The sequence below is a fragment of the Littorina saxatilis genome, linkage group LG2 (assembly GCF_037325665.1).
Source record: "Littorina saxatilis isolate snail1 linkage group LG2, US_GU_Lsax_2.0, whole genome shotgun sequence".
Classification (NCBI taxonomy): Eukaryota; Metazoa; Mollusca; class Gastropoda; order Littorinimorpha; family Littorinidae; genus Littorina; species Littorina saxatilis.
The window spans coordinates 64,116,408-64,141,407 of NC_090246.1; the positions used below are offsets into that span (position 1 = coordinate 64,116,408).

General features: G+C 39.3%; 1 protein-coding gene across 2 annotated transcripts in view; it reads right to left on the minus strand.

Moving 5' to 3' along the window:
- Positions 1–24,169, minus strand: part of LOC138959523 (protein phosphatase 1 regulatory subunit 7-like) — a 41,206-nt gene extending 17,037 nt beyond the window's left edge. For both annotated transcript variants that reach the window (XM_070331048.1, XM_070331047.1), the window contains exons 1-9: positions 23,926–24,169; positions 21,934–22,183; positions 21,388–21,477; positions 19,883–19,954; positions 19,441–19,499; positions 18,811–18,863; positions 18,069–18,211; positions 17,334–17,492; positions 15,302–15,357 (exon numbers count right to left, since the gene is read on the minus strand). In XM_070331048.1, the coding sequence (XP_070187149.1) occupies positions 15,302–15,357; positions 17,334–17,492; positions 18,069–18,211; positions 18,811–18,863; positions 19,441–19,499; positions 19,883–19,954; positions 21,388–21,477; positions 21,934–22,183; positions 23,926–24,071 (1,028 nt within the window). In that variant the 5' untranslated portion in view covers positions 24,072–24,169. The remainder of the gene's footprint in view (positions 1–15,301; positions 15,358–17,333; positions 17,493–18,068; positions 18,212–18,810; positions 18,864–19,440; positions 19,500–19,882; positions 19,955–21,387; positions 21,478–21,933; positions 22,184–23,925) is intronic.
- Positions 24,170–25,000: the final 831 nt, after the last annotated feature.

The following is a 25,000-nucleotide window of genomic DNA, read 5'->3' on the forward strand; positions in this document are numbered from 1 at the left end:
GCTGTCTTCTTCGACACACCAGCATTGGGTTTGTCTCGTCAAAGTATCGAAATACGATCATTATAATCGGAGACGAGAGATGATGCATGCGTGTCTTCGTGTTTTCCAAGCCCTGAGACTTTCGCTGTGAACGTGGGATCTTTTTCGTGCGCATGTGTTCACACGGGGGTGTTCAGACACCGAAGAGAGTCTGCACAAAGTTGACTCCGAGAAATAAATCTCTCGCCGAACGTGGGGATCGAACCCACGCTGATAGCGACCGACTGGCTACAAAGCCAGCGCGCTACCAACTGAGCTACCTCCCCGCCGCGCTATCAGTGTCAAGTTACCAAAGGCGGAGGGGAAGTGTTTAACTAACCGTATCAAGCTTGTCGTGCATTCCGAACGCGTGTACTGGAGTGACTGACAGGGGCTTTTCTGGATCCATGGACTTGACTGCGCCTGAACTGATGCGTTGTTTCATCGAACTATTGACAGTTAAAAAGAGAAGTACGCCTTCTTTTGGTTTAAATACATATTTATCCAACAGTCCGAATTACAATAGAAAGGGCAAGATGAAGAAACACAAAAGCACGAGGCTCAAATAAGTGCTACCAAAATTAAACAGAAACGTCTCTGGCGAACGTTTTAAACAGTATATTAAGACAGTATAAGCATTTTACTTCACAGTTATTTTTCAAGTCAGTAATATCAGTATAAATATCACACACTTGAATGTTGTCCAAGAGCTTCAAGGCATAGTCACTGATGTCATTATTTCAGTTATTGTCAAGATTGTGGGTCATGAGAACTTAATTGTAATATTAATGGTTTTATGATAATACTAAAAATAAACAGCAAGAAAAAAATATGAAAAAAGTTATAAGTGTATAGTACTTGTCTTAATTATAATAGTCCTGATTTTGTGATCAAGTGCTCTACACAAGGCTAGATGTTATCAGAGGTCAAGGATGTCAAATATCACGTAAAGTTGAAGCAACCAGAGCATCGGTGGCTAGCAGAGGAACCTCCGATTGGGCCACCAGAAGTAGAGGTGAAAGGAGAGGCTGGTGCAGCGGGGTGCCCGAGCCTCAGAAGGATAATTGGCGATGCAGCAAGGCCATTGATATCAGCGTGAACTTGTTATCAGCCGGTGCCGTTATCGGGTTACAGCCGTAGCCCTTTCGCCGTGGCTTCGCCGAGCTAGCACTGTAACTCAGATGCTGACCACCGGTTACGGGTTAGCGGCGCCACAGGACCATGGTTTCAGCGTTCCTTTTCGTGTTGGTATCAAGTTACCGTGCCCTGGCCAAGAACGCTAGCATTGAAGAAGGGAGAGAAAAGTTCTACCTCCCCATCTTCGGTTTATGTAAACGACTAGGGCTCCTTGCATTAGGAAGTATTCGGATTCTAAATGTTTATTATTATTATCACTAGCAATACTCGTGCTCCTCACGGGATGTAACAAATGTTTTATGATTTTCATTAATCACTGATGGTGTGGATATTAAAGTGTCTATGCGAATCCATACCATTATCAATTGCTATTATTGTTGCAATGGTCGACTTATCTTGTCTGAATCATGACTGATTTATTATTGTATTCATAGCTTCAAAGCGATGGTGATTCAGTGGAGTAGATTAGCTCCCCTGATCAGCGAAGCCTTATAACTATCAGTCATATGATTACCACAAATATGATGGTTAAAACCCTTATAACTTTGGAACCAGCCAACCATTTTTTTTAAATGAAATTAAACATGAAGACGCAGCACATTAAAGAAGAAAAAATTCAACTCGATTTTCTGAGAAAAACATTTTTGCTGTGATTATGTAATTTTTAACTGCTATTTTGTAGACCCGTCCTCAGAGTATGTAATGAAAAAAAGTTTCATTGAAATATTCCCAGAACTTTGGGAGACATGGCTGATTATGTATTTTGACCATCGGGCCCCGTAATGACCTTGACCTTTGACCTATCCAATATAAATGTTGCACGCAATAGGCTATCGTGTGTCTACATCTACCTACAAAGTTTGGTTGAAAAATACTTAGCCGTTCAGGATTTATCGCAGTTCCTATATTGTGACATACATACATACTTACGGAATGGAACAATCGCAAACGTCCCCGCTGGATGACGAATTAAATCATAAAAAACGTATCAGTAAAATAAAATAACAATGAACAGCACACATTCCCTGAAAAGTAATGTAGCGTAGGGGAAAGGGAGAAAAAAAAGTGACACCGCGTGGATTCGAACGTGCGTGATTAGAACGTGATGAAGCAAGAGTGTCCTAACCAACTGGCCTACTAATAATTTGCAAAAGTTTCAGGGAGAAATACAGCTATGACATTACAAAAACCATAGGCAATGGATGTTCCGTTTGCCATTCCAATAAGTAACAACAATAATAACTTGATAGGTTTGAGAGTGAACTTGATTTGACATGATACTGTGTTGTCTAAAGTGTTTATTGGATTCTCGGGCAGTTTTATCCCGGACGGCTGCATGTCGAGCTTCAGGGGTGCCTAAGGGCATCCGGCGGTAGGTAAAAATATTTAATGTTCAAATAAACCCACTTAATTAAAAAAAATAAACACATTAGTCCCAGCCAGTCCTGATTGAGGTGGCCTCCACTATGCCCATGCAAAAGGAATAACGTGAAAGTTGCCCAGTACCACAGAAATTAGCAATTTCGTGTGACTGAGGCTACCAGTACCTGTATTAATATATGAATTATGATTGGCAACGGTAAGCGATTTCACACAGATTAGCGCGGGACAAATATTGACAGAATTTTTTTTATCATAACTGCAATGTTCTTCTCCCCCAAAAAACAACAACAACGCAACACCTCCCCCCTCCCCAACCCCTAAGAAGAACAGGTCCGACAAACCCCTGCGTCACCAAGTGAGCTTTTTTTTTTAAATTAACGACGCCAATGGGATTCGATCTCCTGCCTCAGACACTTTCGTTTTGTCACGTTAGGAGAGCAATTTACCAACTTATCTATTTTGCGTCTTGACAGTTCGCGTGAGTGATATTTTAGTGACTTGTGTGACATATAGACTGACCGGAACAAACGCAAACGTCCACCCTCTGGGGGACAAACAACACATTTGCATTCAAACAAAGTAGTTTGTTGATCATAGTGCAATTATCCCGTTTGACTTGTGTCTGTTCTCAATATGACTAACATATATATGTACTCATTTCTCCCAAATAGGTAAAGCTATTGAAACTCATTTTGGCTATGAGCTCGAGGTCCATGGGAATAAACGCTCATAATTATGTCCTGCGGATCGATGACCCTGGTGTCACTCAAAATTATCCCGTCAGGAAATGCTAGTGGTAAGGCGTCCGCCCCGTGATCGGGAGGTCGTGGGTTCAAACCCCGGCCGGGTCATACCTAAGACTTTAAAATTGGCAATCTAGTGGCTGCTCCGCCTGGCGTCTGGCATTATGGAGTTAGTGCTAGGACTGGTTGGTCCGGTGTCAAAATAATGTGACTGGGTGAGACATGAAGCCTGTGCTGCGACTTCTGTCTTGTGTGTGGCGCACGTTCTATGTCAAAGCAGCACCGCCCTGATATGGCCCTTCGTGGTCGGCTGGGCGTTAAGCAAACAAACAAACAAACTCAATTGTCTCCAGTAAGGACACAGTTATTTTCTCCGAATTTAAGGCCCCAGTTTGTGGTGATTGATATTGATTTGCTCTGTAGTTTGATGATCCTAGTGCCAACATTATCCCGTCAGGCATGGTTTAAATGCTTTCGTTTGCACCCACTTTTCTCCAAAGCTGATAAAACTGGTGACACCACTATTCGGAAGCATGCTCATCGGAGTCGATGCCGAGAAGCTCTGAACTTTGGTGACCCTAGGTACCATATTATCCGGCCAGGAAGGGTTTTAATATATGCTCACTTTACACCCGTTAGGGTTCTATCAGCCCCAGATACTTTACTTGATATTTGCTTTCGGTCCAGCCGACTCTTTTGAGCCATATCAGGACCAATCAGCCCGAGATGTCTTCGATGAAGAAGACTTTAAATAATAAAACAACAACCACAGCACGAGATGATAAACGGAACGTATTAGGATCCTTATGGTCACTTGTTAATTATTATTTTGTTACCCCATTATCACATGCCGGCTATTGATACATGCCATATCATTATTTTTGTTATCAAAACGAATACGTTGTGTGTGTGTGTATTGTTAGGAAAACTCCAATCTTTTAGATTAGTTAACAATGTATCAAGAAAAATCACATATTTGAGCGAGTTTCTAGGTGACCGTCTTCGTGATTAGGGACCTAATGTACATCCTATATGATCTTCCATGAATGGGTTCGGTTGCTATTTGAATTTTCTGTAAAAGGGGTCGCTCAGATAATCGTCAAAATGTAACTGAGAAGTCCAGTGGCTAACGAAGGAAAGCACCGATCACCATCAAGACTAAATCACTACCAGATGTCAGTAGGAATGTTGGTAACCGCTATCATCATTGTTTCACTACTCGCGTACAGAACTGACTGGGCTTGCTAATAAGCAAGCGTTAGTTTGTAGCACATTCCCTGGCCCGTCCCAAGAGAACATGAAAGATATATATTTATGCTACACGGAAGCGTTCTGCTTTAAGCAGACTACATGTATAGACCGAAACAGTTCAAAATAATGATACTGGATTCAGACTTCAACATTATTGTTTTCATATTAGGCCTACGAAAAATGACTTACATAACTTATTTTATACTCGTTAAGAGAAATAATACATGCATCGAGGGACATTGCTTTTATTCTAGGCTACATCTCTTATGGAGGCATCTTACACACTCTCTCTCTTTCTTCACCCTCCCATCTCTCTCTCCTTCTCTCCCCCTCTATCTTTCTAATATTGACAACACCCCTCATATGATCACTCAACCTCTCCCCATCGCCCTCTGTCTCTCACCTTCTTACACACACTCTCTCTTTTCCCAACTCTCCTCTCTCTCCATCTCTCTCTCTCTTCAATAATGACACCCTCCACTCTCGAATCTCCAAACATTCGGTTAAACGTGATTAACTGGTATCGTACCCCTATGACAGCTAATATTCCATATTCTCTGCATTCTCTGCTTGTTGCATTACGTTAAAGGTTTTAATGCTCTTTTTTTTCAAGCCACATTTCACGTCAACCAACTTTTATCAAGACGTTATTCAAAGCGTCATTGTAGAAATGACATTCGGAAATATTAGGGGAATCTCTGTCATAACATTTTTTTCTATTTGTTTCCTATCAGGCATTTTTTGTTTTAATCACAAGTAATATGATACAGACACACAAAGAGAGACACCTATAGTGACAGCCGCTCTATCATGCTAGGACTGGTGTCAGTATACTGTGACTATATGAGGATGTCAATCAATCAATCAATATGAGGCTTATATCGCGCGTATTCCGTGGGTACAGTTCTAAGCGCAGGGATTTATTTATTTTATTTTTATTTTATGCAATTTATATCGCGCACATATTCAAGGCGCAGGGATTTATTTATGCCGTGTGAGATGGAATTTTTATTACACAATACATCACGCATTCACATCGGCCAGCAGATCGCAGCCATTTCGGCGCATATCCTACTTTTCACGGCCTATTATTCCAAGTCACACGGGTATTTTGGTGGACATTTTTATCTATGCCTATACAATTTTGCCAGGAAAGACCCTTTTGTCAATCGTAGGATCTTTAACGTGCACACCCCAATGTAGTGTACACGAAGGGACCTCGGTTTTTCGTCTCATCCGAAAGACTAGCACTTGAACCCACCACCTATAGTCAGTCGGCTAAGGACCGTTTTGGTTACTTTTTGGCGTCACGTTAGCAAACACTTTTTTCTGATAGATTTTAACACCACAACACTAAATCGAAAGTTTTGGGGCAATATTCCAAACCACCGGTGAGAAAAACGTTGGTTTGTGTGTATGTTTTCCTTCTTTGGCGTTACTATTCTTGTTTTGAGGGTTGGGTTCATAAAACGGACATAAAACTTAAACCGCTTGACAGAAATTATATAACTGTAAATCATTCGAAAGGGAAGGCATTCATGTACACGTTTGTGCCACTTAAAATGACGTCATTATCTGTTTGTTTTTGTGAAATTGACAAGAAGAGCGGGGTAGTAGTTGCGCTGAGAAGGATAGCACGCTTTTCTGTACCTCTCTTCGTTTTAACTTTCTGAGCGTGTTTATGTTTTTGGAATCAGAAAATGATGGACAATACGATGAACGTAAATTTGGATCGTTTTATAAAAGAAAATATTTGTTTTACAATTTTCAGATTTTTAATGACCAAAGTCATCAATTAATTTTTAAGCCACAAAACTGTAATGCAATACCGAAGTCTGGGCTTTGTCGAAAATTACTTGACCAAAATTTCAACCAATTTGGTTGAAAAATGAGAGCGTGACAGTGCCGCCTCAACTTTCACGAAAAGCCGGATATGACGTCATCAAATACATTTATCAAAAAACTGAAAAAAACGTCTGGGGATATCATACCCAGGAACTCTCATGTCAAATTTCATAAAGATCGGTCTAGTAGTTTAGTCTAAATCGCTCTACACACACACACACACAGACACACACACGCACATACACCACGACCCTCGTCTCGATTCCCCGCTCTACGTTAAAACATTTAGTCAAAACTTGACTAAATGTAAAAAGGAGGAATAATTGCAATCACACATACACACACACACACACACAAAGACATACACAAACATACCGACAAAATGACAGACATACACACAGTGAGACAAACCGACACAGAAACCCCCACACATGCACGCACGCACTTATGTACGCAAACAAAGACGTAGAGATGCTTATAGAGAAACACTTACGCAACCAAAAAAACACGCACACAAACACACAGACAGACAAACTTCATTCTTGGTAGAGAAATGCATTTCTTTCTGTATTGCTTTCTCTTTAAGTGCACCTACCTCGCAGAGAGAGAGAGAGAGAGACACACACACAGACAGACAGACAAAGACACAGAGAGAAAGAGATAGACAGACAGAGGGAGAGACAAACAGACGAACACACAGACAGACATAGACAAACACACAAACAAAGACAGACTTCACTATTGTATGTGCAAGTAATTTTGTTAAACCACACGTTACGTTCACCACTGAACGTGAAACCATGTAAAACGTTACTATCTCAGATAACGGCACTGACGCTACCGGAAATAGAATTTATCAGTGAAATTCTACCATCAATTTAGTAATCGATGCGATGTAAATTATCCTAAAACTGTGGTATGATCACGACATCGTTTAGCTCAAATGGTGCCAATGTGTACACAATGCACTAATCACAGACAACAGTTATACACTTTACGTACATGTAACTCTCCAACTGACATTGTCTGCCACTTGAAACAAATGACTTTCGAAGGAAAATTAACTCCAATATATAAATATTATGTATGATTTTTAATAATTACTTGCACTTTTTGAAAATAAAGCTTTTTCTACGATAAGGTGTTTACCCCCTAAATGTATAAGTCATCCGGTAGAAAAACCGGAAGTATCGTGTACTAAGCATATGTATATGTTTAAAAAGTTAATTGTGTTAATGTAGAACATCTTGCCTATGTATATGTTTAGGTTTTGAATACTTTAGGGGAAAACCATAGCCATTATTCATTCATCTTCAACTAACACCCCTAATCTCAGGGCACATTTTGTTAGTGGGGGTAGGGTTTCAATCAGTCAAAAATCACTTTCATTCAATATTTTCTGCCATTTCAAATACATACACGTAATTGCACAATTTCTTGAATTTTAAGATGCTTTAACTGACTATACCAAGAAAACCTGCACTTTTTGTAGAATTAGTTTTTTGTCCATGATTTATGTTTAAAAATGTCAATTTTTACGACAAAAAATGCTAACGGTTGCCTCACCAGAGGACACGTACCAACGACGTGAATCGTGTCTGCCAATTAAAATGCATATATTTTGAAATAAGGGGAATCATAACATATTTCACTGTAAAGTGTCTCACTCTAATACCTTCTGGGTTCATTGTGTATTTGGTTAAGTGAATTGCAGATAAGTTTTTTTTGAAAATGAGAGCTATACATATATTTTATTAAAACTGAAACTGGTGGAGTGAAAAACAGACCTGTTTTGAAGAAGTCGTACTAAAATCATTTATGGGCTTGAACTTTACAGTTTGCGTGTTATCTTTTAAAGAAAACCCGTTTTCATCACTAACAATGATCTAATTTACACATACATATCGGTCGGTCATAGTCGCGTTTTTTTTAGAGAGGTAGTGTACAAAATGTCGTTTTGTACGTTTAAATTACATGTCCATTATTTTAGTCATATATCAATCAATAAATAAATGCGCATACTTTTATTAAACGTTACTTTCACTTTAAGATCGCTTCTAACATTTAGTATAATTTCTGACAAATGCACGCTATGTAATAAATTGATAATATTATGGACGCCATGTGGTAAAACCGGAAGTTGAATTATTTTGCGATAGCAAAATCCTTTTACAATGATCACTTTCCTTTTATATTAAGCTGATCTTTAACGTTATGGGTAAAAATCTAACAGATTGAACCAAATTATCCTTTTTCAAGCCTGTGTATGTGTACTCTTTTTTTGCTTCGACCCGGTTCGGTTTTCGGAGTTGATTCAAAATCATCCATTATGTATCTTATGTGACTGTTGTTTTCCTCGGTAAATTAACAATTGTTGATGTAAAATAATTCTAGCTGTGAGAATAAACAATTTTCAAGATGTTTTTGATTGCGGTTTCAACCAGGCGTTCAGTTAGCTATACATATCGATTGAGAAAATGGCATTTCCTGTTTTGTCGTCCGCATGTTATACAGATGTTGTTAAAAATAAAACTGTGTATACGAATTAGGCATTTTACTTGCTGTCTGATGGCAAAAATCTTTAGCTTTCGTTTAAGGTATAATTTGCTTATATCCGTATGCAGTCAAGCGGTACATGACGGTTTTTTGTAACCTACCCCCTGCGTCATGGCTGCATTTTTGCAGAATATGGGTCATGTTACAAAAACGCTTCTCATTCTTAGGTGGTTGGGTTTAGCCATTTGTCGTTTACCGAACTGTGGCTGCAAATAAAACGAACTTTCCAAAAAACATAATATCTAATGTGACCACCAAAAGTAACCTTTCCACTATAGCCAGCCAGGTGACTACTAGGTTAGGAAAGGGTGGAGAAAATTGCTAACGCCCTGACCCAGGGTCGAACTCGCAACCTCTCGCTTCCGAGCGCAACTGCGTTACCACTCGGCCACCCAGTCCGATGTAACCCTCTGCGACTTCAACCTCATTGTGGCAGTACATTAATCTGCTGACCATAAACAAGGAATGCGTCCAGCTGTCTCTCTAGCTCTCCAGTAGGTTTCTCAGCGGGTTACCTGCTTGACGACGTGCTAATTGATGGCACGCGAACCGTGTAATGTATAGCCACTGCACGAGTCGAACCGCTCTACGACTAGCTGCTCCTCTCCACGCCCCCCCCCCCCCCAACCCCCACCGCCAGCCCCACGCATCCCTCTCTCTCGCCCTGCCTCTCTTCCCCCGTTCCTCTCTCCCCCCCTCCCTCTCTCCCCCTCCCTCTCTCTCCCCCTCCTTCTTTCTCCCCCCCTCTCTCTTTACCCTTAATTGTCAATCCGTTTTTCATTGCTAAATTCATACGAATAAATAAAAGCTTGATGTTTAGCAAGAATCACCTCTGATTTGTTATTTGCATTGTCACTGAAGACTAAACCGTCAGTGAAACTTAACAGTTCGCCACCTGTTTACCTCTTTTTATATTTTAATCCAGACAGCATTATCCACCACCACCCATTATATAAACATTCTATTTTGTGTAGTCCCGATATCAATGTTGCTCACCTTTTGATGCAGCTTTTAATAATATAAGAGATTTGATTTATACGTATTCCCTGTTTCACCCTAAAATATCCAGGTAATATACATATTTCCTGGAATTTGGAGGCCATTTTTAGACGTATTCCCTGACTTATATTTAGTAGCATTCAAAAGGAGATACTTTGATGGAGTGAAAAATCTCTCTCTCTCTCTCTCTCTCTCTCTCTCTCTCTCTCTCTCTCTCTCTCTCTCTCTCTCTCTCTCTCTCTCTCTTATGCTTACAAATATAACAACAATCGCATAACAATAGAATTTACAACACAATATTACACTGTTTGCACCAATGAAGTGAGAAAAAATGACTTTTGTATTGGCAAAATCAACAAGCCGTAATAACTCTAGTTGGCGAGATATATTTTGTTTGTTTGTTTGTTTGTTTGCTTAACGCCCAGCCGACCACGAAGGGCCATATCAGGGCGGTGCTGCTTTGACATTTAACGTGCGCCACACACAAGACAGAAGTCGCAGCACAGGCTTCATGTCTCACCCAGTCACATTATTCTGACACCGGACCAACCAGTCCTAGCACTAACCCCATAATGCCAGACGCCAGGCGGAGCAGCCACTAGATTGCCAATTTTAAAGTCTTAGGTATGACCCGGCCGGGGTTCGAACCCACGACCTCCCGCTCACTGGGCGGACGCCTTACCACTAGGCCACCGTGTTGCGGTTTGGCGGGATATAGTGATCCTTACATTCGTTCGAAAAAAAGACCAATAAAGCTACCCTTTCAAACCATGTTCTGAGTTTTTTTGCTTATTTGCTATTGTGTTTGGTTGTAATATGTTATATAGAATTGTGCATGTGAAGTGATATTATATTTTTTAAATATGGAAAAAGTGAAAGCTGATTGAAAATTTATGGACAGATTAATAGATGAAAATGGCTCTCAATAACGACGCAAAAAGGAATTTTACAGGAGCAAGTGAGATTTTACAATAACGTGTTTGATAAAAATGGGAATTTTGTTGAGGAGGATGCTGAAAGTAAAGTTCTTAATTTAAATATTCCTCAGTTAAATGACGAACGAAAATATGGTTTGGAAACTGATTTTACCGTGTTAGAAATCGGCAGGGCGCTGTCTTTATTAAAAAATGGTTCGTCACCAGGTTTAGACGGATTGACTACAAGTTTCATGAAAAAATGTTGGCCTAAAGTAAAAATGATGGTGGTTAATTCCCTTCAAAGTGCATTTAGAGTCGGTGAATTGTCAGATACTCAGAAAAGAGCAGTTATCACGTTGATCCATAAGGATAAAGATTTGCCGAGAGATAGCCTTAAGAATTGGAAACCCTATATCTGTAACCAATACAGATTATAAAATGCTGGCAACATGTTTATCGCAGCGCGTATCTGGTGTTATTTCTGACCTCGTGTCAGAAGATCAGACAGGATGTATTAAGGGAAGAAAGGCAAGTAACTTGATTAGATTAATTGATGATGTCATTAATTACGCTAATGAAAGAAATCAAGCAGGTATATTACTTGCCCTTGACTACGCCCGAGCCTACGATTCCATCTCAAAAGACTATGTGGTCTGGTCCTTTAAAAAATTTGGTTTTGGCGAAAAATTTGTTAAATGGATTAAAGTTTTAAGAGAAGTTAAAAGGGCAATAACCAACCTGGCTCTTCCACGGTCTCAAATAGCATTACATATTGGTTTAATGACAAACACCACGAGCTGCATAAATTATATGGGTTAGATTTCGGAAGAAATAAGTGTAGAATTATTAGCAATACACAAATCCGAAGTCACCCCAATATTAAAGGATTTGCCTTACCAGATGTAGGTTTTGCAGAACAAACATCGCGTATCTTGAAACTGGCTATGTACGCCGATGACATAACTGTTTTACTTCAAGATAAAAACGACATGGAAACGGTTTTGAAAATTATTGATGATTTTTCCAATATATCTCGCTTAAAATTAAATAAAAGTGAAACGGAAGCAATGTTGTAGGGATCGCGTAAAAACTGTCAAGAGAAATATTGCGATATTAAATGGAATACCCAGGTTAAAATCATGGGAATTAGTCAGTTTTAAAAATGACATCCCGGCCTCTGAAATTATGGAAAATTGGTCCAAAAAGACTTGAAAAAGTTGAACAAATCATTTGCAGATGGTCAAGAAGAAATTTAAGTATAAGCGGCAAATTATGTATTATTAAGTCCTTCTTAGTTTCACAATTTGTTTACGTTATGCAGGCGCTTCTTGCTCCTGTTAAAGTTCTCGATAAGTTGAATACTATTTTGTTCAGGTTTCTCTGGAAAAGGAAGTATTCAAATACAAAAGCCTTTGAAAAAGTTAAACGAAATGTATTGTGTAATGTGGTGGAAGAAGGTGGTATTAACATGATAAACGTCCACGATATGCAGACTTCTTTTTTACTGACATGGGCAGCAAAACTTCAACAACAAAAACATGAACCGTGGACAACGATTCCGTTAAGTCTTTATCAGGTATTGGGAAGAAATTTACTTTGTTTTAAAGCCACAACACTACTAAAACCAAGGTATTGAATGCATTCGATCAAACTTTTAGACAGAAGTTCTCTTAAAATGAATCCATAATAAAGCATTGATTTATGAGAGAGAAGATCGCTTTGGCGATCAATGTTTGTGGAACAATATAAAAGTGGTTTATAAAAATAAAAGCTTATATTTAAAAAAATGGATAGAAGCGCATTTAAATATGGTGAAAGATATTTGGGTTAACGGAGATATGATTCCTTTTAACCAGCTGTGCACAAAGAAAGGATACAGTCCCTCTAGATTTTTTGAGTACCGCGCAGTGAAGACTGCTGTGCGAGCGCTTGCACTTCGCAAAAACACAGCCAGCCCGCGAGCAGGCGAACACAATAATGACCTTGACACACGGAACCCTGTGATCATTAACCCCTCCGCGAGAAAGATTCGCATGCTGATAGTCCAGTCTAAAGCGAGCAAGCCTTGCGCTGCTACATTTTGGTTACATAAATATCAGGTTAAACTAGATCACAGTCATTGGCTGTTAGCAAGCAAATGTACAAAAGAAGAAAGATTGCGATTGTTACAATGAAAAATATTACATAATATTTATCCCACGAATATATTATTAAATAAAATGAAAATTAGAGAAACAAAATTATGTACATTTTGTAAACACATTGATTATGTTGAACACTTTTTTTTGTCAATGTGAGAAGTTGACGAGCTTTTGGGAAAATGTTGTCCATTATATTTTTAGAAATACAGGATCAAATGTGCACCTCTCAGAACACGATGTCTTGTTTGGTTATCAACCTAGTAATATATGCCAAAATAATAAGGTACTTAATCACATTATTTTGATTGCAAAAATGTGTATTAGTAAATATTAGTATGGTGATAGATACGATTTGAATAGTATCATTATTGGAAAATAAAATGTACATTAGAAGATTGTGAGTAATGTATAAGTCGAGATGAGGTGAAGTGATATATGACGTTTGTGAATATTATGAGGGGGGTGGGAGGGAGCGGATGGACGAGAATAAGAAAAACAAAAAAAGAAAAAAAGGAGAAAAAAAAGTAACCATCTATGGCTCCTCAATTGCTTTTTGTATAAACAACCATGCAAACCACACACACAAAAAAACAAAAAAAGAAACCGGTTTTCTCCAATTTAAAACCCAAAAAAAACAAGTCGCGTAAGGCGAAATTACTTCATTTTAGTCAAGCTGTGGAACTCACAGTATGAAACTAAACGCACTGCATTTCAAGTTTTCACAGTGACCGTAGTCCGCCGCTCGCGCAAAACCCAGTGAAACTGACGAGACTGTTTAGCGCGGTGATGGTTTCGCTGTGCTGCATAGCACGCTTTTCTGTACCTCTCTTCGTTTTAACTTTCTGAGCGTGTTTTTAATCCAAACATATCATATCTATATGTTTTTGGAATCAGGAACCGACTAGGAATAAGATGAAATTGTTTTTTTAATCGATTTCGGAAATTTGATTTTGATCAGAATTTTTTATATTTTTAATTTTGAGAGCTTGTTTTTAATCCGAATATAACATATTTATATGTTTTTGGAATCAGAAAATAATGAAGAATAAGATGAACGTAAATTTGGATCGTTTTATAAAAAAACAATTATTTACAATTTTCAGATTTGTAATGACCAAAGTCATTAATACATTTTTAAGCCACCAAGCTTAAATACAAAACCGAAGTCCGACCTTTGTCGAAGATTGCTTGGCCAAAATTTCAATCAATTTGATTCAAAAATGAGGGTGTGACAGTGCCGCTTCAACTTTTACAAAAAGCCGGATATGACGTCATCAAAGACATTTATCGAAAAAAAGAAAAAAAAATCCGGGGATATCATACCCAGGAACTCTCATGTCAAATTTCATAAAGATCGGTCCAGTAGTTTACTCTGAATCGCTCTACACACGCGCACGCACACCGGCACAGACAAAACTTGACTAAATGTAAAAAGAGAGAGAGAGAGAGAGAGAGAGAGAGAGAGAGAGAGAGAGAGAGAGAGAGAGAGAGAGAGAGAGAGAGAGAGAGAGAGAGAGAGAGGGAGATGATAATGATGATGATGGAACTTTATTTTTCAAGGATAGAGGTTTAAGGTGACGCCTTTTCTTACAACCGGTCCTTACTTCTAATAAATGATAAACAAGTAAAGCAACATGACAAATAAACAAAGTAAACGAACGAACCAGCAAACAATCGACAAGTAAGCAAACAAGCAAATAAACATAAACAACAAAATGACAAAGTAAGGAACATACAAATCAAAAGCAAAACATTCAACATATTAATTGAGGTTATACATGTAAAGTGATCGACGGTTAAAGTTCCATCCTCACCTATTCACACTTTACTGACACTATACACAACCATCAGTGTGTATAGGAAACAGGTACTTAACGCCTTCGTCCGTACGGGTTACACACTGTGTATAGCCAAACGGTACCTAATGTGGATTTCGTACGTACAGAAGTCACACAGATCCGTCTGCGTATGACCGGTACCTAAGGTGCTCCTCGTCCGTATGTGTGTGTGTGTGTGTGTGTGTGTGTGTGTGAGAGAGAGATAGAGACTGAGAAAGAGAAAGAGAGAGAGAGAGAGACAGAGAAAGACAGGGAGAGGGAGACAGAGACAGAGAGCGAACAAGATAGATTTTAAGATATCTGATCAAGAAAAATACCGGAAAAGAGAGATCGAGAGAGATGCTAGATACGAAAACAAAACAGTACATACACATGCATGCAAAAACATTCACACACGCACGCATGCACACACACAGCTTCAAATGATTTTCACTTGCAAACAGAATTCTACAAGCATGCAACCCAGTACTCACTTTAATTTCCTCATGGAAGAAAGTGATTTCAGTTGATTTTCTGACACATCCAATATCTGAAAAGATAGAGTCATCCTTGTTTCTCAACAATCACAATAATTGCAGCTTATTTGGGTTCCAGTTCACTGCCTTACATTTCTCAGGAACAATTAAGTTGACATCAACAGAAACAGAATCCAGACCTTGAAATAAAATCTGTCAAAATGAATGAGCCACCTGGAGCAGAATTCTTTCTAATTTGAAATGTAATACTCTATTAAATCTCTGCCTCTCTGTCTGTAGACTGTCTGGCATACCCCCCCCCCCCCCCATTCACACACACACACGAGAGAGAGAGAGAGAGAGAGAGAGAGAGAGAGAGAGAGAGAGAGAGAGAGAGAGACACACACACACACACACACACACACACACACACACAAACAGCACAAATACACATTCCCCCATTCCCCTATCCACCACCCACCCCACTATATGAAACTACATGCAAATTACTTTCATTGTTTGTTATCAACATCAATTCTGCTGAAATGAAATTTCTAATTCCAACGTAATCATGTATCTACTTTCAGGCCATTTCCAGCACTCTGTTAATCTGATGGCATACAGTTTCACTTAATCTCAACACAAGAATTAAGAGAACATATTCGTCACAGTTTCTGGAATTGTTTACTTACAACATAGAGGGGGGAATCGAGACGAGGGTCGTGGTGTGTGTGTGTGTGTGTGTGTGTGTGTGTGTGTGTGTGTGTGTGTGTGTGTGTGTGTGTGTGTAGAGCGATTCAGAGTAAACTACTGGACCGATCTTTATGAATTTTTTCATGAGAGTTCCTGGGTATGATATCCCCAGACGTTTTTTTCATTTTTTCGATAAATGTCTTTGATGACGTCATATCCGGCATTTTGTAAAAGTTGAGGCGGCACTGTCACACTCTCATTTTTCAATCAAATTGATTGAAATTTTGGCCAAGCAATCTTCGACGAAGGCCGGACTTTGGTATTGCATTTCAGCTTGGAGGCTTAAAAATTAATTTATGACTTTGGTCATTAAAAATCTGAAAATGGTAATAAAAAAGTATTTTTTTTATATAAAATGATCCAAAATTACGTTTATCGTATTCTTCATCATTTTCTGATTCCAAAAACATATAAATATGTTATATTCGGATTAAAAACAAGCTCTGAAAATTAAAAATATAAAAATTATGATTAAAATAAAATGTCCGAAATCGATTTAAAAACAATTTCATCTTATTCCTTGTCCGTTCCTGATTCCAAAAACATATAGATATGATATGTTTTGATTAAAAACATGTTCAGAGAGTTAAAAAGAATAGAGATATAGAAAAGCGTGCTATCCTCCCTCCTCAGCGCAACCGCTACCGCACTTTTCTGGATTGTTAATTTCACTGCCTTTGCCACGAGCGGTGGACAGACGATGCTACGAGTGTACGGTCTTGCAGAAAAAATGCAATGCGTTCAGTTTCATTCTGTGAGTTCGACTGAGCTTGACTAAATGTTGTATTTTCGCCTTACGCGAAATGTTTGTTTGTTTGCTTAACGCCCAGCCGACCACGAAGGGCCATATCAGGGCGGTGCTGCTTTGACATATAACGTGCGCCACACACAAGACAGAAGTTGCAGCACAGGCTTCATGTCTCACCCAGTCACATTATTCTGACACCGGACCAACCAGTCCTAGCACTAACCCCATAATGCCAGACGTCAGGCGGAGCAGCCACTAGATTGCCAATTTTAAAGTCTTAGGTATGACCCGGCCGGGGTTCGAACCCACGACCTCCCGATCACGGGGCGGACGCCTTGCCACTAGGCCAACCGTGCCGGTAATTGTTTACTTGAAAATCATCATCTTCCATAATTTCAGAAAGAAGTCTTGTTTTCTTTGGCGACAAAGTTGTAATAGCATGCACCTACAGTACATGCTTTCATACCAAAACGCACAAACACACACACACACACACATCGTGCGCGCGCATGCACTTATAGTCACACACACATGCACACTTATACACACCTGTAAAGCAGGTAGACCTGAGATTCCAGACAGGTCAGTGATGAGATTTCTAGACAGGTCCACCTCTTGCAGCTTTGTACACTTGTGGAGGTCAGCCAACTTGTGCAGACGATTGCCAGACACAAATAGTTCTTCCAGGTTGGGCAAGTAGCCCAGTGCCTGATATAAATAACAAACAAACAAAAATTGATTAATCATAAGTGAAAAAATCATTTGTGCCAGGTGTAGTCTTCAAAACACACTGCTCTCCAAGTGGCACGCACACACAGTACACTCAACGGAAGGGAGATAATTTCTGTTTGCTGTCCTTGCTTCTCAAATAATGCAGCTTTCGATTGCTGAGTTGTGTCCCATACTGATGACAAAATCATCATCACAAGTGCAGGCTAAAAATATTACTGATTTATGAAACAAATGAACCCTACACAACTCGATTAACTGCCACAGAATCCTGATCATTCTGGTCAAAAACCTGTTTGCATATTGAGCACCTTATGAACTGCATTTTCAGCTATTGTTCCTGTGTGCAGTCAAACCTACGTACCCTGCGGACCACCTCTTGATAACGTCCACCTGCCTACAACGACCACCAAAAGAAATCGCTGGATGTTTTGGGACTTTACAAAAAAAATATATGTCACCTTTTCAACAGCCACCCCCTGTCTATATTAACCAAATTTGATGGATCACATGGGTGGTCTTTATCAACAGCTTTGACTGGAATGTCTTACTCACACTCAGGTTTGTGATGCGATTGTTACTGAGGTCCAGGGAAGTCAGCTGAACACAGCTAAGAAGTTCGTTGTTCTCAAGTTTGGTCAGTTGATTGCTGTCTAGGCGAAGACATTTCAGTTTCTTCTGGCTGGTCAAGGACTTGCCTTAAGGAACAATATTGAATCAATACCATCAATTACTAGGTATACTGTCCGAAATGTGAATGAATAAGACAGACACAATCCACAGGCAGGCAGACACACAGACATATTAATGAAAACACAGTCAGGCAGTCCCAACAGACATACAAGAATAAACATCATACACAAAAAATATTAAAAGTGGCATGCATTCACTGGTTTATGCTAGTTGGCTATACACAATTATGTGCAAAAGTACAAAGAAACTGCACAATCAGTCCTTTGTTCATATGTGACCCTCCACCACGAAATGAGTCGCATGTCACCTCGCGCGGTTCTGCGCTAGGCTTGATATAAGTCCGGGGAGTGTCTGGTAAACAGTGTGAGGGTCACCTTAGTCACAGGCTTATAACTCAAACAGTTTTCGCTCTTTTTTAAAACGGTTTTCATCACTGGATAGAGCATAAAAATCTCTTTAGGAAAATGTACAGATATGAAAATCATGCAAAGGTGACATGCGACTCATCCCGTGGTGGAGGGTCACATATTGACGACTAAGATAAATTACAAGACATCTAGCTCCAAGAAATGAAACATGTATATTGGCTAAAACAAATTCTTACCTAAATGTTCAATTTTGTTATGCTGAAGCTGAAGATTGCACAGCTCTTTCAAACTGAAACAGATTTCAAGAGAATACAATGCGGAATACAATATAGAATACAAATAGAATTTTTTGCAAATTGCATGTTGTTGTTTTTCTTCTATATTTTGAAACTTCCTTATTTGTATATATTTGTATTTGCTTGACAAACCATAACAATTAAAAACAACTAGCATCGAAAACAACTTTAGAGAAAAATTCAATTTAAGGGCAGACAAACAACTTAATCTCCCTCCCTCGCTGTCTCTCTGTCTGCTTATCTCTGTCTCTCTCTGTCTCTCTGTCTGCTTATATCTGTCTCTCTCTGTCTCTCTGTCTGCTTATCTCTGTCTCTCTCTGTCTCTCATACACACACACACACACACACACACACACACACACACACACACACACACACACACACACACAAACTCAGACATACACACACACACCCACACACACACACACACACACACACACACACACACACACACACGTACATGAACACTATAGAATCTACAGTAAAGTTGCATGCACACTTTAGAACTCATGGCAACATGAACACTTTCCCTACTCTGTAGTATATATTCAAGAAACAATCATAACTTACTTGTTAAGTCCTTCCACTGTTGTTATTTCATTGTCGTACAGTTTTAGGTCCCGCAAGTCCTAAAAACAATTTATAAGAAACACTTGATACTGAAGAAAAATGACATCATAAGCTTATGTATGTGACAAAAGAAAATTATCACTTTTGTCAGACTAAATTTGTCAAAAGTCTTATCTTCTTCTATGAACATGAACAATATCTTAGTACCTTTGGAAAATCAGGTAGTTGCTCAGAAAACAAGGAAAATGTGTCAGTAATTAATTGGTTAATTAAAACATTCTTCAATATCCTTTTTAAAGTCAAATGTACATGCATAACATCTTTAAATATAAATAAAGGTTATTGTGACAAAGCTGATTTTTATTTTAAACTTTAAGTCATCTAAATGACACAAATAATATATATGCACAGATCGAACTGCTGAATTCCAAAAATCTTGTACCTGTGTGAAGTCAATGTTCTCAATTTTTCGTATGTGGTTGCCAGACAAGTCAGCCACACGTAACTTGCGAAACTGAAACAAACCAAATGTATTAAGAATCAATTAGAGAGAAATTGATTACAGACAAAACCCCGTTGCAAGACTCTCCGATTGAAGATTTTCCCTCTTTTAACCCTTAGGCTGGTTGTCGCGACATATGTCGCGCTACTTTACATATACTGTCACCGGGTTGTCACGACATATGTCGCGCCACTGGCTCAGTCTGTTTGGTCGGCTCCGATTACCTCCCGATTACCTCGGATGAGACGAAAAAACCGAGGTCCCTTCGTGTACACTACATTGGGGTGTGCACGTTAAAGATCCCACGATTGACAAAAGGGTCTTTCCTGGCAAAATTGTATTGGTATAGATAAAAATGTCCACCAAAATACCCGTGTGACTTGGAATAATAGGCCGTGAAAAGTAGGATATGCGCCGAAATGGCTGCGATCTGCTGGCCGATGTGAATGCGTGATATATTGTGTAAAAAAATTCCATCTCACACGGCATAAATAAATCCCTGCGCCTTGAATATGTGCGCGATATAAATTGCATAAAATAAAAATATAAAAAAATTCTAAAAATAAATCCCTGCGCTTAGAACTGTACCCACGGAATACGCGCGATATAAGCCTCATATTGATTGATTGATTGATGCGAAAACCTATATGACCGTTTTTCTTTATTTTTCTCTCTGTTAATTCACCTGTGGCTATGTAACATGTGTTACATAATTGCACCAATGTAAGGGTTAAGACCTTGCCTTTTCAGATTTTCTGTGAATAAACTTTGTAACTACACCTCCATGTTGATACCATGTCCTCTGTACAGATTTATTTAGTTTTTTGGAGGTCTTAAAAGGGGGGTTTCACTGTACATCTATTCCTTTGACTGGGTTTATGCTGACATTGAGTGATTTGTGTTGATGCAAAAAAAAGGCCTACTTTGCAAAGTGATATGGCTAAAATGTGTACCACACCCAAAAAATATAATATTCACATAAAAGTTTGTAATTAGTGTAACCAGTGTATCAATCACAAAAAGATCAATGTTGGACATTTCACACAAATTAAGCTAAACAAAAGGTCCAATCCCTTTTGTATTCCATATAGTGTAATAAAGCTCAGCTAGCATGCCTTCTTCAAGGCAAAAGTATAAAGTGCATCTATGACCTAATTGAATTGGGCTTGGTGTGACCTGGCTGATTGTGGCAAGATATAATGTACCATGTAAGCAAAATCCTTATTGATACATGCACAAACAGGCAGTGAGACAGACATACCTTGTACTCTCTCTCTCTCTCTCTCTCTCTCTCTCTCTCTCTCTCTCTCTCTCTCTCTCTCTCTCTCTCTCTCTCTCTCTCTCTCTCTCTCTCTCTCTCTCTCTCTCTCTCTCTCTCTCTCTCTCTCTCTCTCTCTCTCTCTCTCTCTCTCTCAGTAATATTCTTTGCACTGATAGATATGTACCTTCTCTAAGTCAGGAATGTGAGTGATTTCTGCGCCATGTAGGTCAACTTCGTATACTTTGTAGAAGTCTTCTTCTTGACACATTGCAAGCTGAAAAAATTTAAGTTATTCTATTAGTTCTTTTACATGATCAACAAACTCCAAACCTTCAATATATACATGTATAAGTAATGAATAATATTCAACTAATAATAAGAAATGAGTAAATGCAACAAATACTTTTCTCGAAGAACAGTGTTGTTCCCAGCCTCAGAAGACAAAAGGTCAGTTGGACCTGGACTGAAAATATGTTAAGGTCCTGACTTTGTTAGACTAATGTGTCAGATCAAAAGGTATTCGACACTGGAAGGCAAATAAATTATTATTAATCAAGCTAACAAGGAGTAAAAGAGACGCCGTACAGCTGATGACGATTAGAAAAAATTTAAGTGAAGATCTCTAACAGTACTCAGTAGCCCACTACAGCTGCAGATCTACAAAGTATACTAATAGACCCTGGAAACATAGGATTTCTTTCTGGTTTTAAAGTCTTAGAAGTAAACTCACAATTTCAGCAGCTGAGAAGGTCTTCTTTTTCTTCTGCTTCGTCTGTTCTTCTTGGCTCTTGGTGATTGCCGATTTGGCAGACCTGGCAGAAGATGTGGCACTGCCTGGCACATTTGTGAAACGGACATCATCACCTCCACCATCAAGGTCAATGTCTGGCACAACGATGTTAGACTGACTTCGTGTGGAGCGACTGCTGGCAAGACTGCGGTAGGAGGTGGTCGATGAGGCACGGGAGGAAGGCGGTTTTCTGTTGAAACACAAAATCAACTTTTCTTCAACTGATATGGATGAATTACTGTGTTTTCACCAGTAAAGTTTCGTGATAAGTGAGCTTATTTATGACTGTGAATGTTAAAGGTGGTCGTCTACATTTTTGCTTTTTTTCAATAATCTTATGGTTAGATTTCGATACAAAATTATGTCAAATGATGAATGAACCATGGGGAAAAAAGTTATAGAAAAAAAAAATATATGTAAAATAAGATTTTATTTTTTGGGTAGCGTGACTCACGCTTCCAATATTTTGGTTTCTGTTTGCTGAGAACATGTGCTTTGCCTAAAAATACTAACCAATCAAATCCATGTCACTATGCTTATAGCCACGCCCAAACAAGTGCAGCAACAGTTTGACACTGGAGCGCTGTCCACGCTTTTTTTTAAACGCACGAAATGCACGGGATTTGAGAGGAGTTTTGCGCTTGGCATTTTCCAAATAAGGATATCCTACTATGAGTACTACGCTGGAATACTACAATGAATTTTCAAACGGCTACACTGGCTTCGTCTTTCCTGATCGAAAGGGGGTGTATTGTTGATATTTGTAGATAATAGACTCTGCATTTTAATGGTCAAATGGCGATTTCGGTATACAAATGTAGACAAGGACCTTTAAAGATTTCTGTGTCATCTGTTTGCTATGACGTACATGCCCGGCGTTGTGCTCTTCTGAAGACATCGTTTCACAGAACTTGCCTAGTTCCCCTGATGCAATTTTTACTCACACAATCAAAGAATTGTGTAAGCTACAGAGTGAACATTTACTGTGAATTATATCTGATTGTGTTGATAAAAACTGTGTACTTGTTTGCTTGTTTGAAGAGTTACAACAGTATCATGATTTTCTTTAGCCGGCCACCAGCACTGTGTAAAATGATGTTTTCAATGATCGAGCTTGAAAACATCGATACTTGGACACAGTACTCCGCAAACTGTGCGTCCCTGCAATAACTTTCCATTCATCCAATAAACTTTATTTTCATGTTGAAGGGACATAACTACATGGTAGACAGGTGACGGGGAGGGTACATTTCGGACACTTTTCTTGAAAGGCAAAAGCTATATGCACTCTGTGTGTATACAGGATCGATGGGTCTGTACACACTCCGACAAGGAAAAGCTCCGTTACAACTATTTAGCCAATAAAATGCCCCCTAACAAGTAGTCGTAAGGAAGCATAGCCAATGAAAAATCAATTTGACGTATTGATCGACTTCCGCTATCTCTTTTTCGGAGTGTCGAGGGTTAGCATATAATGTACGACATTCACATAGAATACAAACACTTCTAGGTCGATACACACAAAGTTTGTTCCAAACTCCGACAATAAACTGCCGTGTACGGTGTAGCATCAGTTTTGTGTGTTTGTTTTTGTCTGTGTTTGTCCCTATCGTACTTTAATTGATACCATGAATCGAAAGTGAAGCGTGCCTTCGCAAAATGGCGTCGAATGAAGAGTGTTAATGCGGTTTAGTGTCTGGTCTTTTAAGTACACCCCGATAATGTAATCAACTTACAGCAAAGGCCGTGCAGCATCAGATTGTTTTCGTTATTTTGTTCTATAATCAACTGCTCTGCGTTCGTATCGCAAAGTGGCATATTCTATTCGCGACCGGAAGTTAACGCCGGAGTGTATACAGGGGTCAGAATCTTGTACACACTCCACACTCCGAGTGCGTATAGCCAGTGCGTTCTTGAATATGATGTACCCACCTGGTCCCAGTGGAACTGCTTGGAGGTAATCGCGGTGGTATCGGCTTCCTCGTTTCGATCGGCAAAACGCCAACTGTTCGTCCTACGGACTTTGGAACAGCCCGGCTTCTCGATTTTAGTTGGGCCTCCATGTCTGCACGTTTCATCTACGACCCCATGGTAAAACACGATCAGGCTGAAAGCGTCAGGATCGGACAGGCAGTAGAAGTATGTGTTTACTGCGGGAGTTAGGACGCCATCTTGTATTCTGGCAAGGTAGGCTACTCGTCGAAATGTCAGTAGCGAACGTAGGATTGCTTCCCCTGACCCTCAATCCGTGCGGTGTAGGCTACACGCGGTCGGTAAACGCTGCCAAAGTCCATAATAATAAAATATTTAAAACAGTGGAAAGCTATAACATAATATTCTATGCTATCATTCTTGCAGGTAAGTTGACCAAATTTAGCATCCACAACCCACTCTATTATTAAAATACAACAAAACACACACACAAAAACAACAACAGCAAAACGACAAGAGCATCTAGCTATCCGATGGTCATAGAACATCTGACCTGTTAGATATCACAGAACTTCGTCATAGTCAAATCACTCAGACACAAGGCACCCAAGAAGAAACATGTGCGCCGGGGACAAAGTTAGGCTCCTGTACTTTTTCTGAAGATTAATTAAGAGGCAATGATGTGAGGGCGAAGTATTACATTGGTCTGCCTAGTTTTCTGGTCAGTGTTGCCGGATTTCTCTGGAAAGTCACTATGCACACCACATATCCTCTGGTCCAAATACAACCAAGCTTGATGAATAAAAAAACAAAACAAGAAAGGTTAGATTATGGAACGTTTAATTGTACACAAAACGAAACATTCACAAGTACGTCAATCTAATTGTCTTTGCAGTGCACAGACACACAAATATTAAAGAAAATGTAAATGAATATATGCGTTGAATTCGACATCAAGATGGCGAGAGGCGCTGAAAGGAGTTCCTCTTCCTCTCTCTCTGAAAGTATTGTGTTCAGTTTACGGTACATTGGTGTGTAGTATTAGTCGTGTTGTCACGTTGTTGTCTTTGTTGTA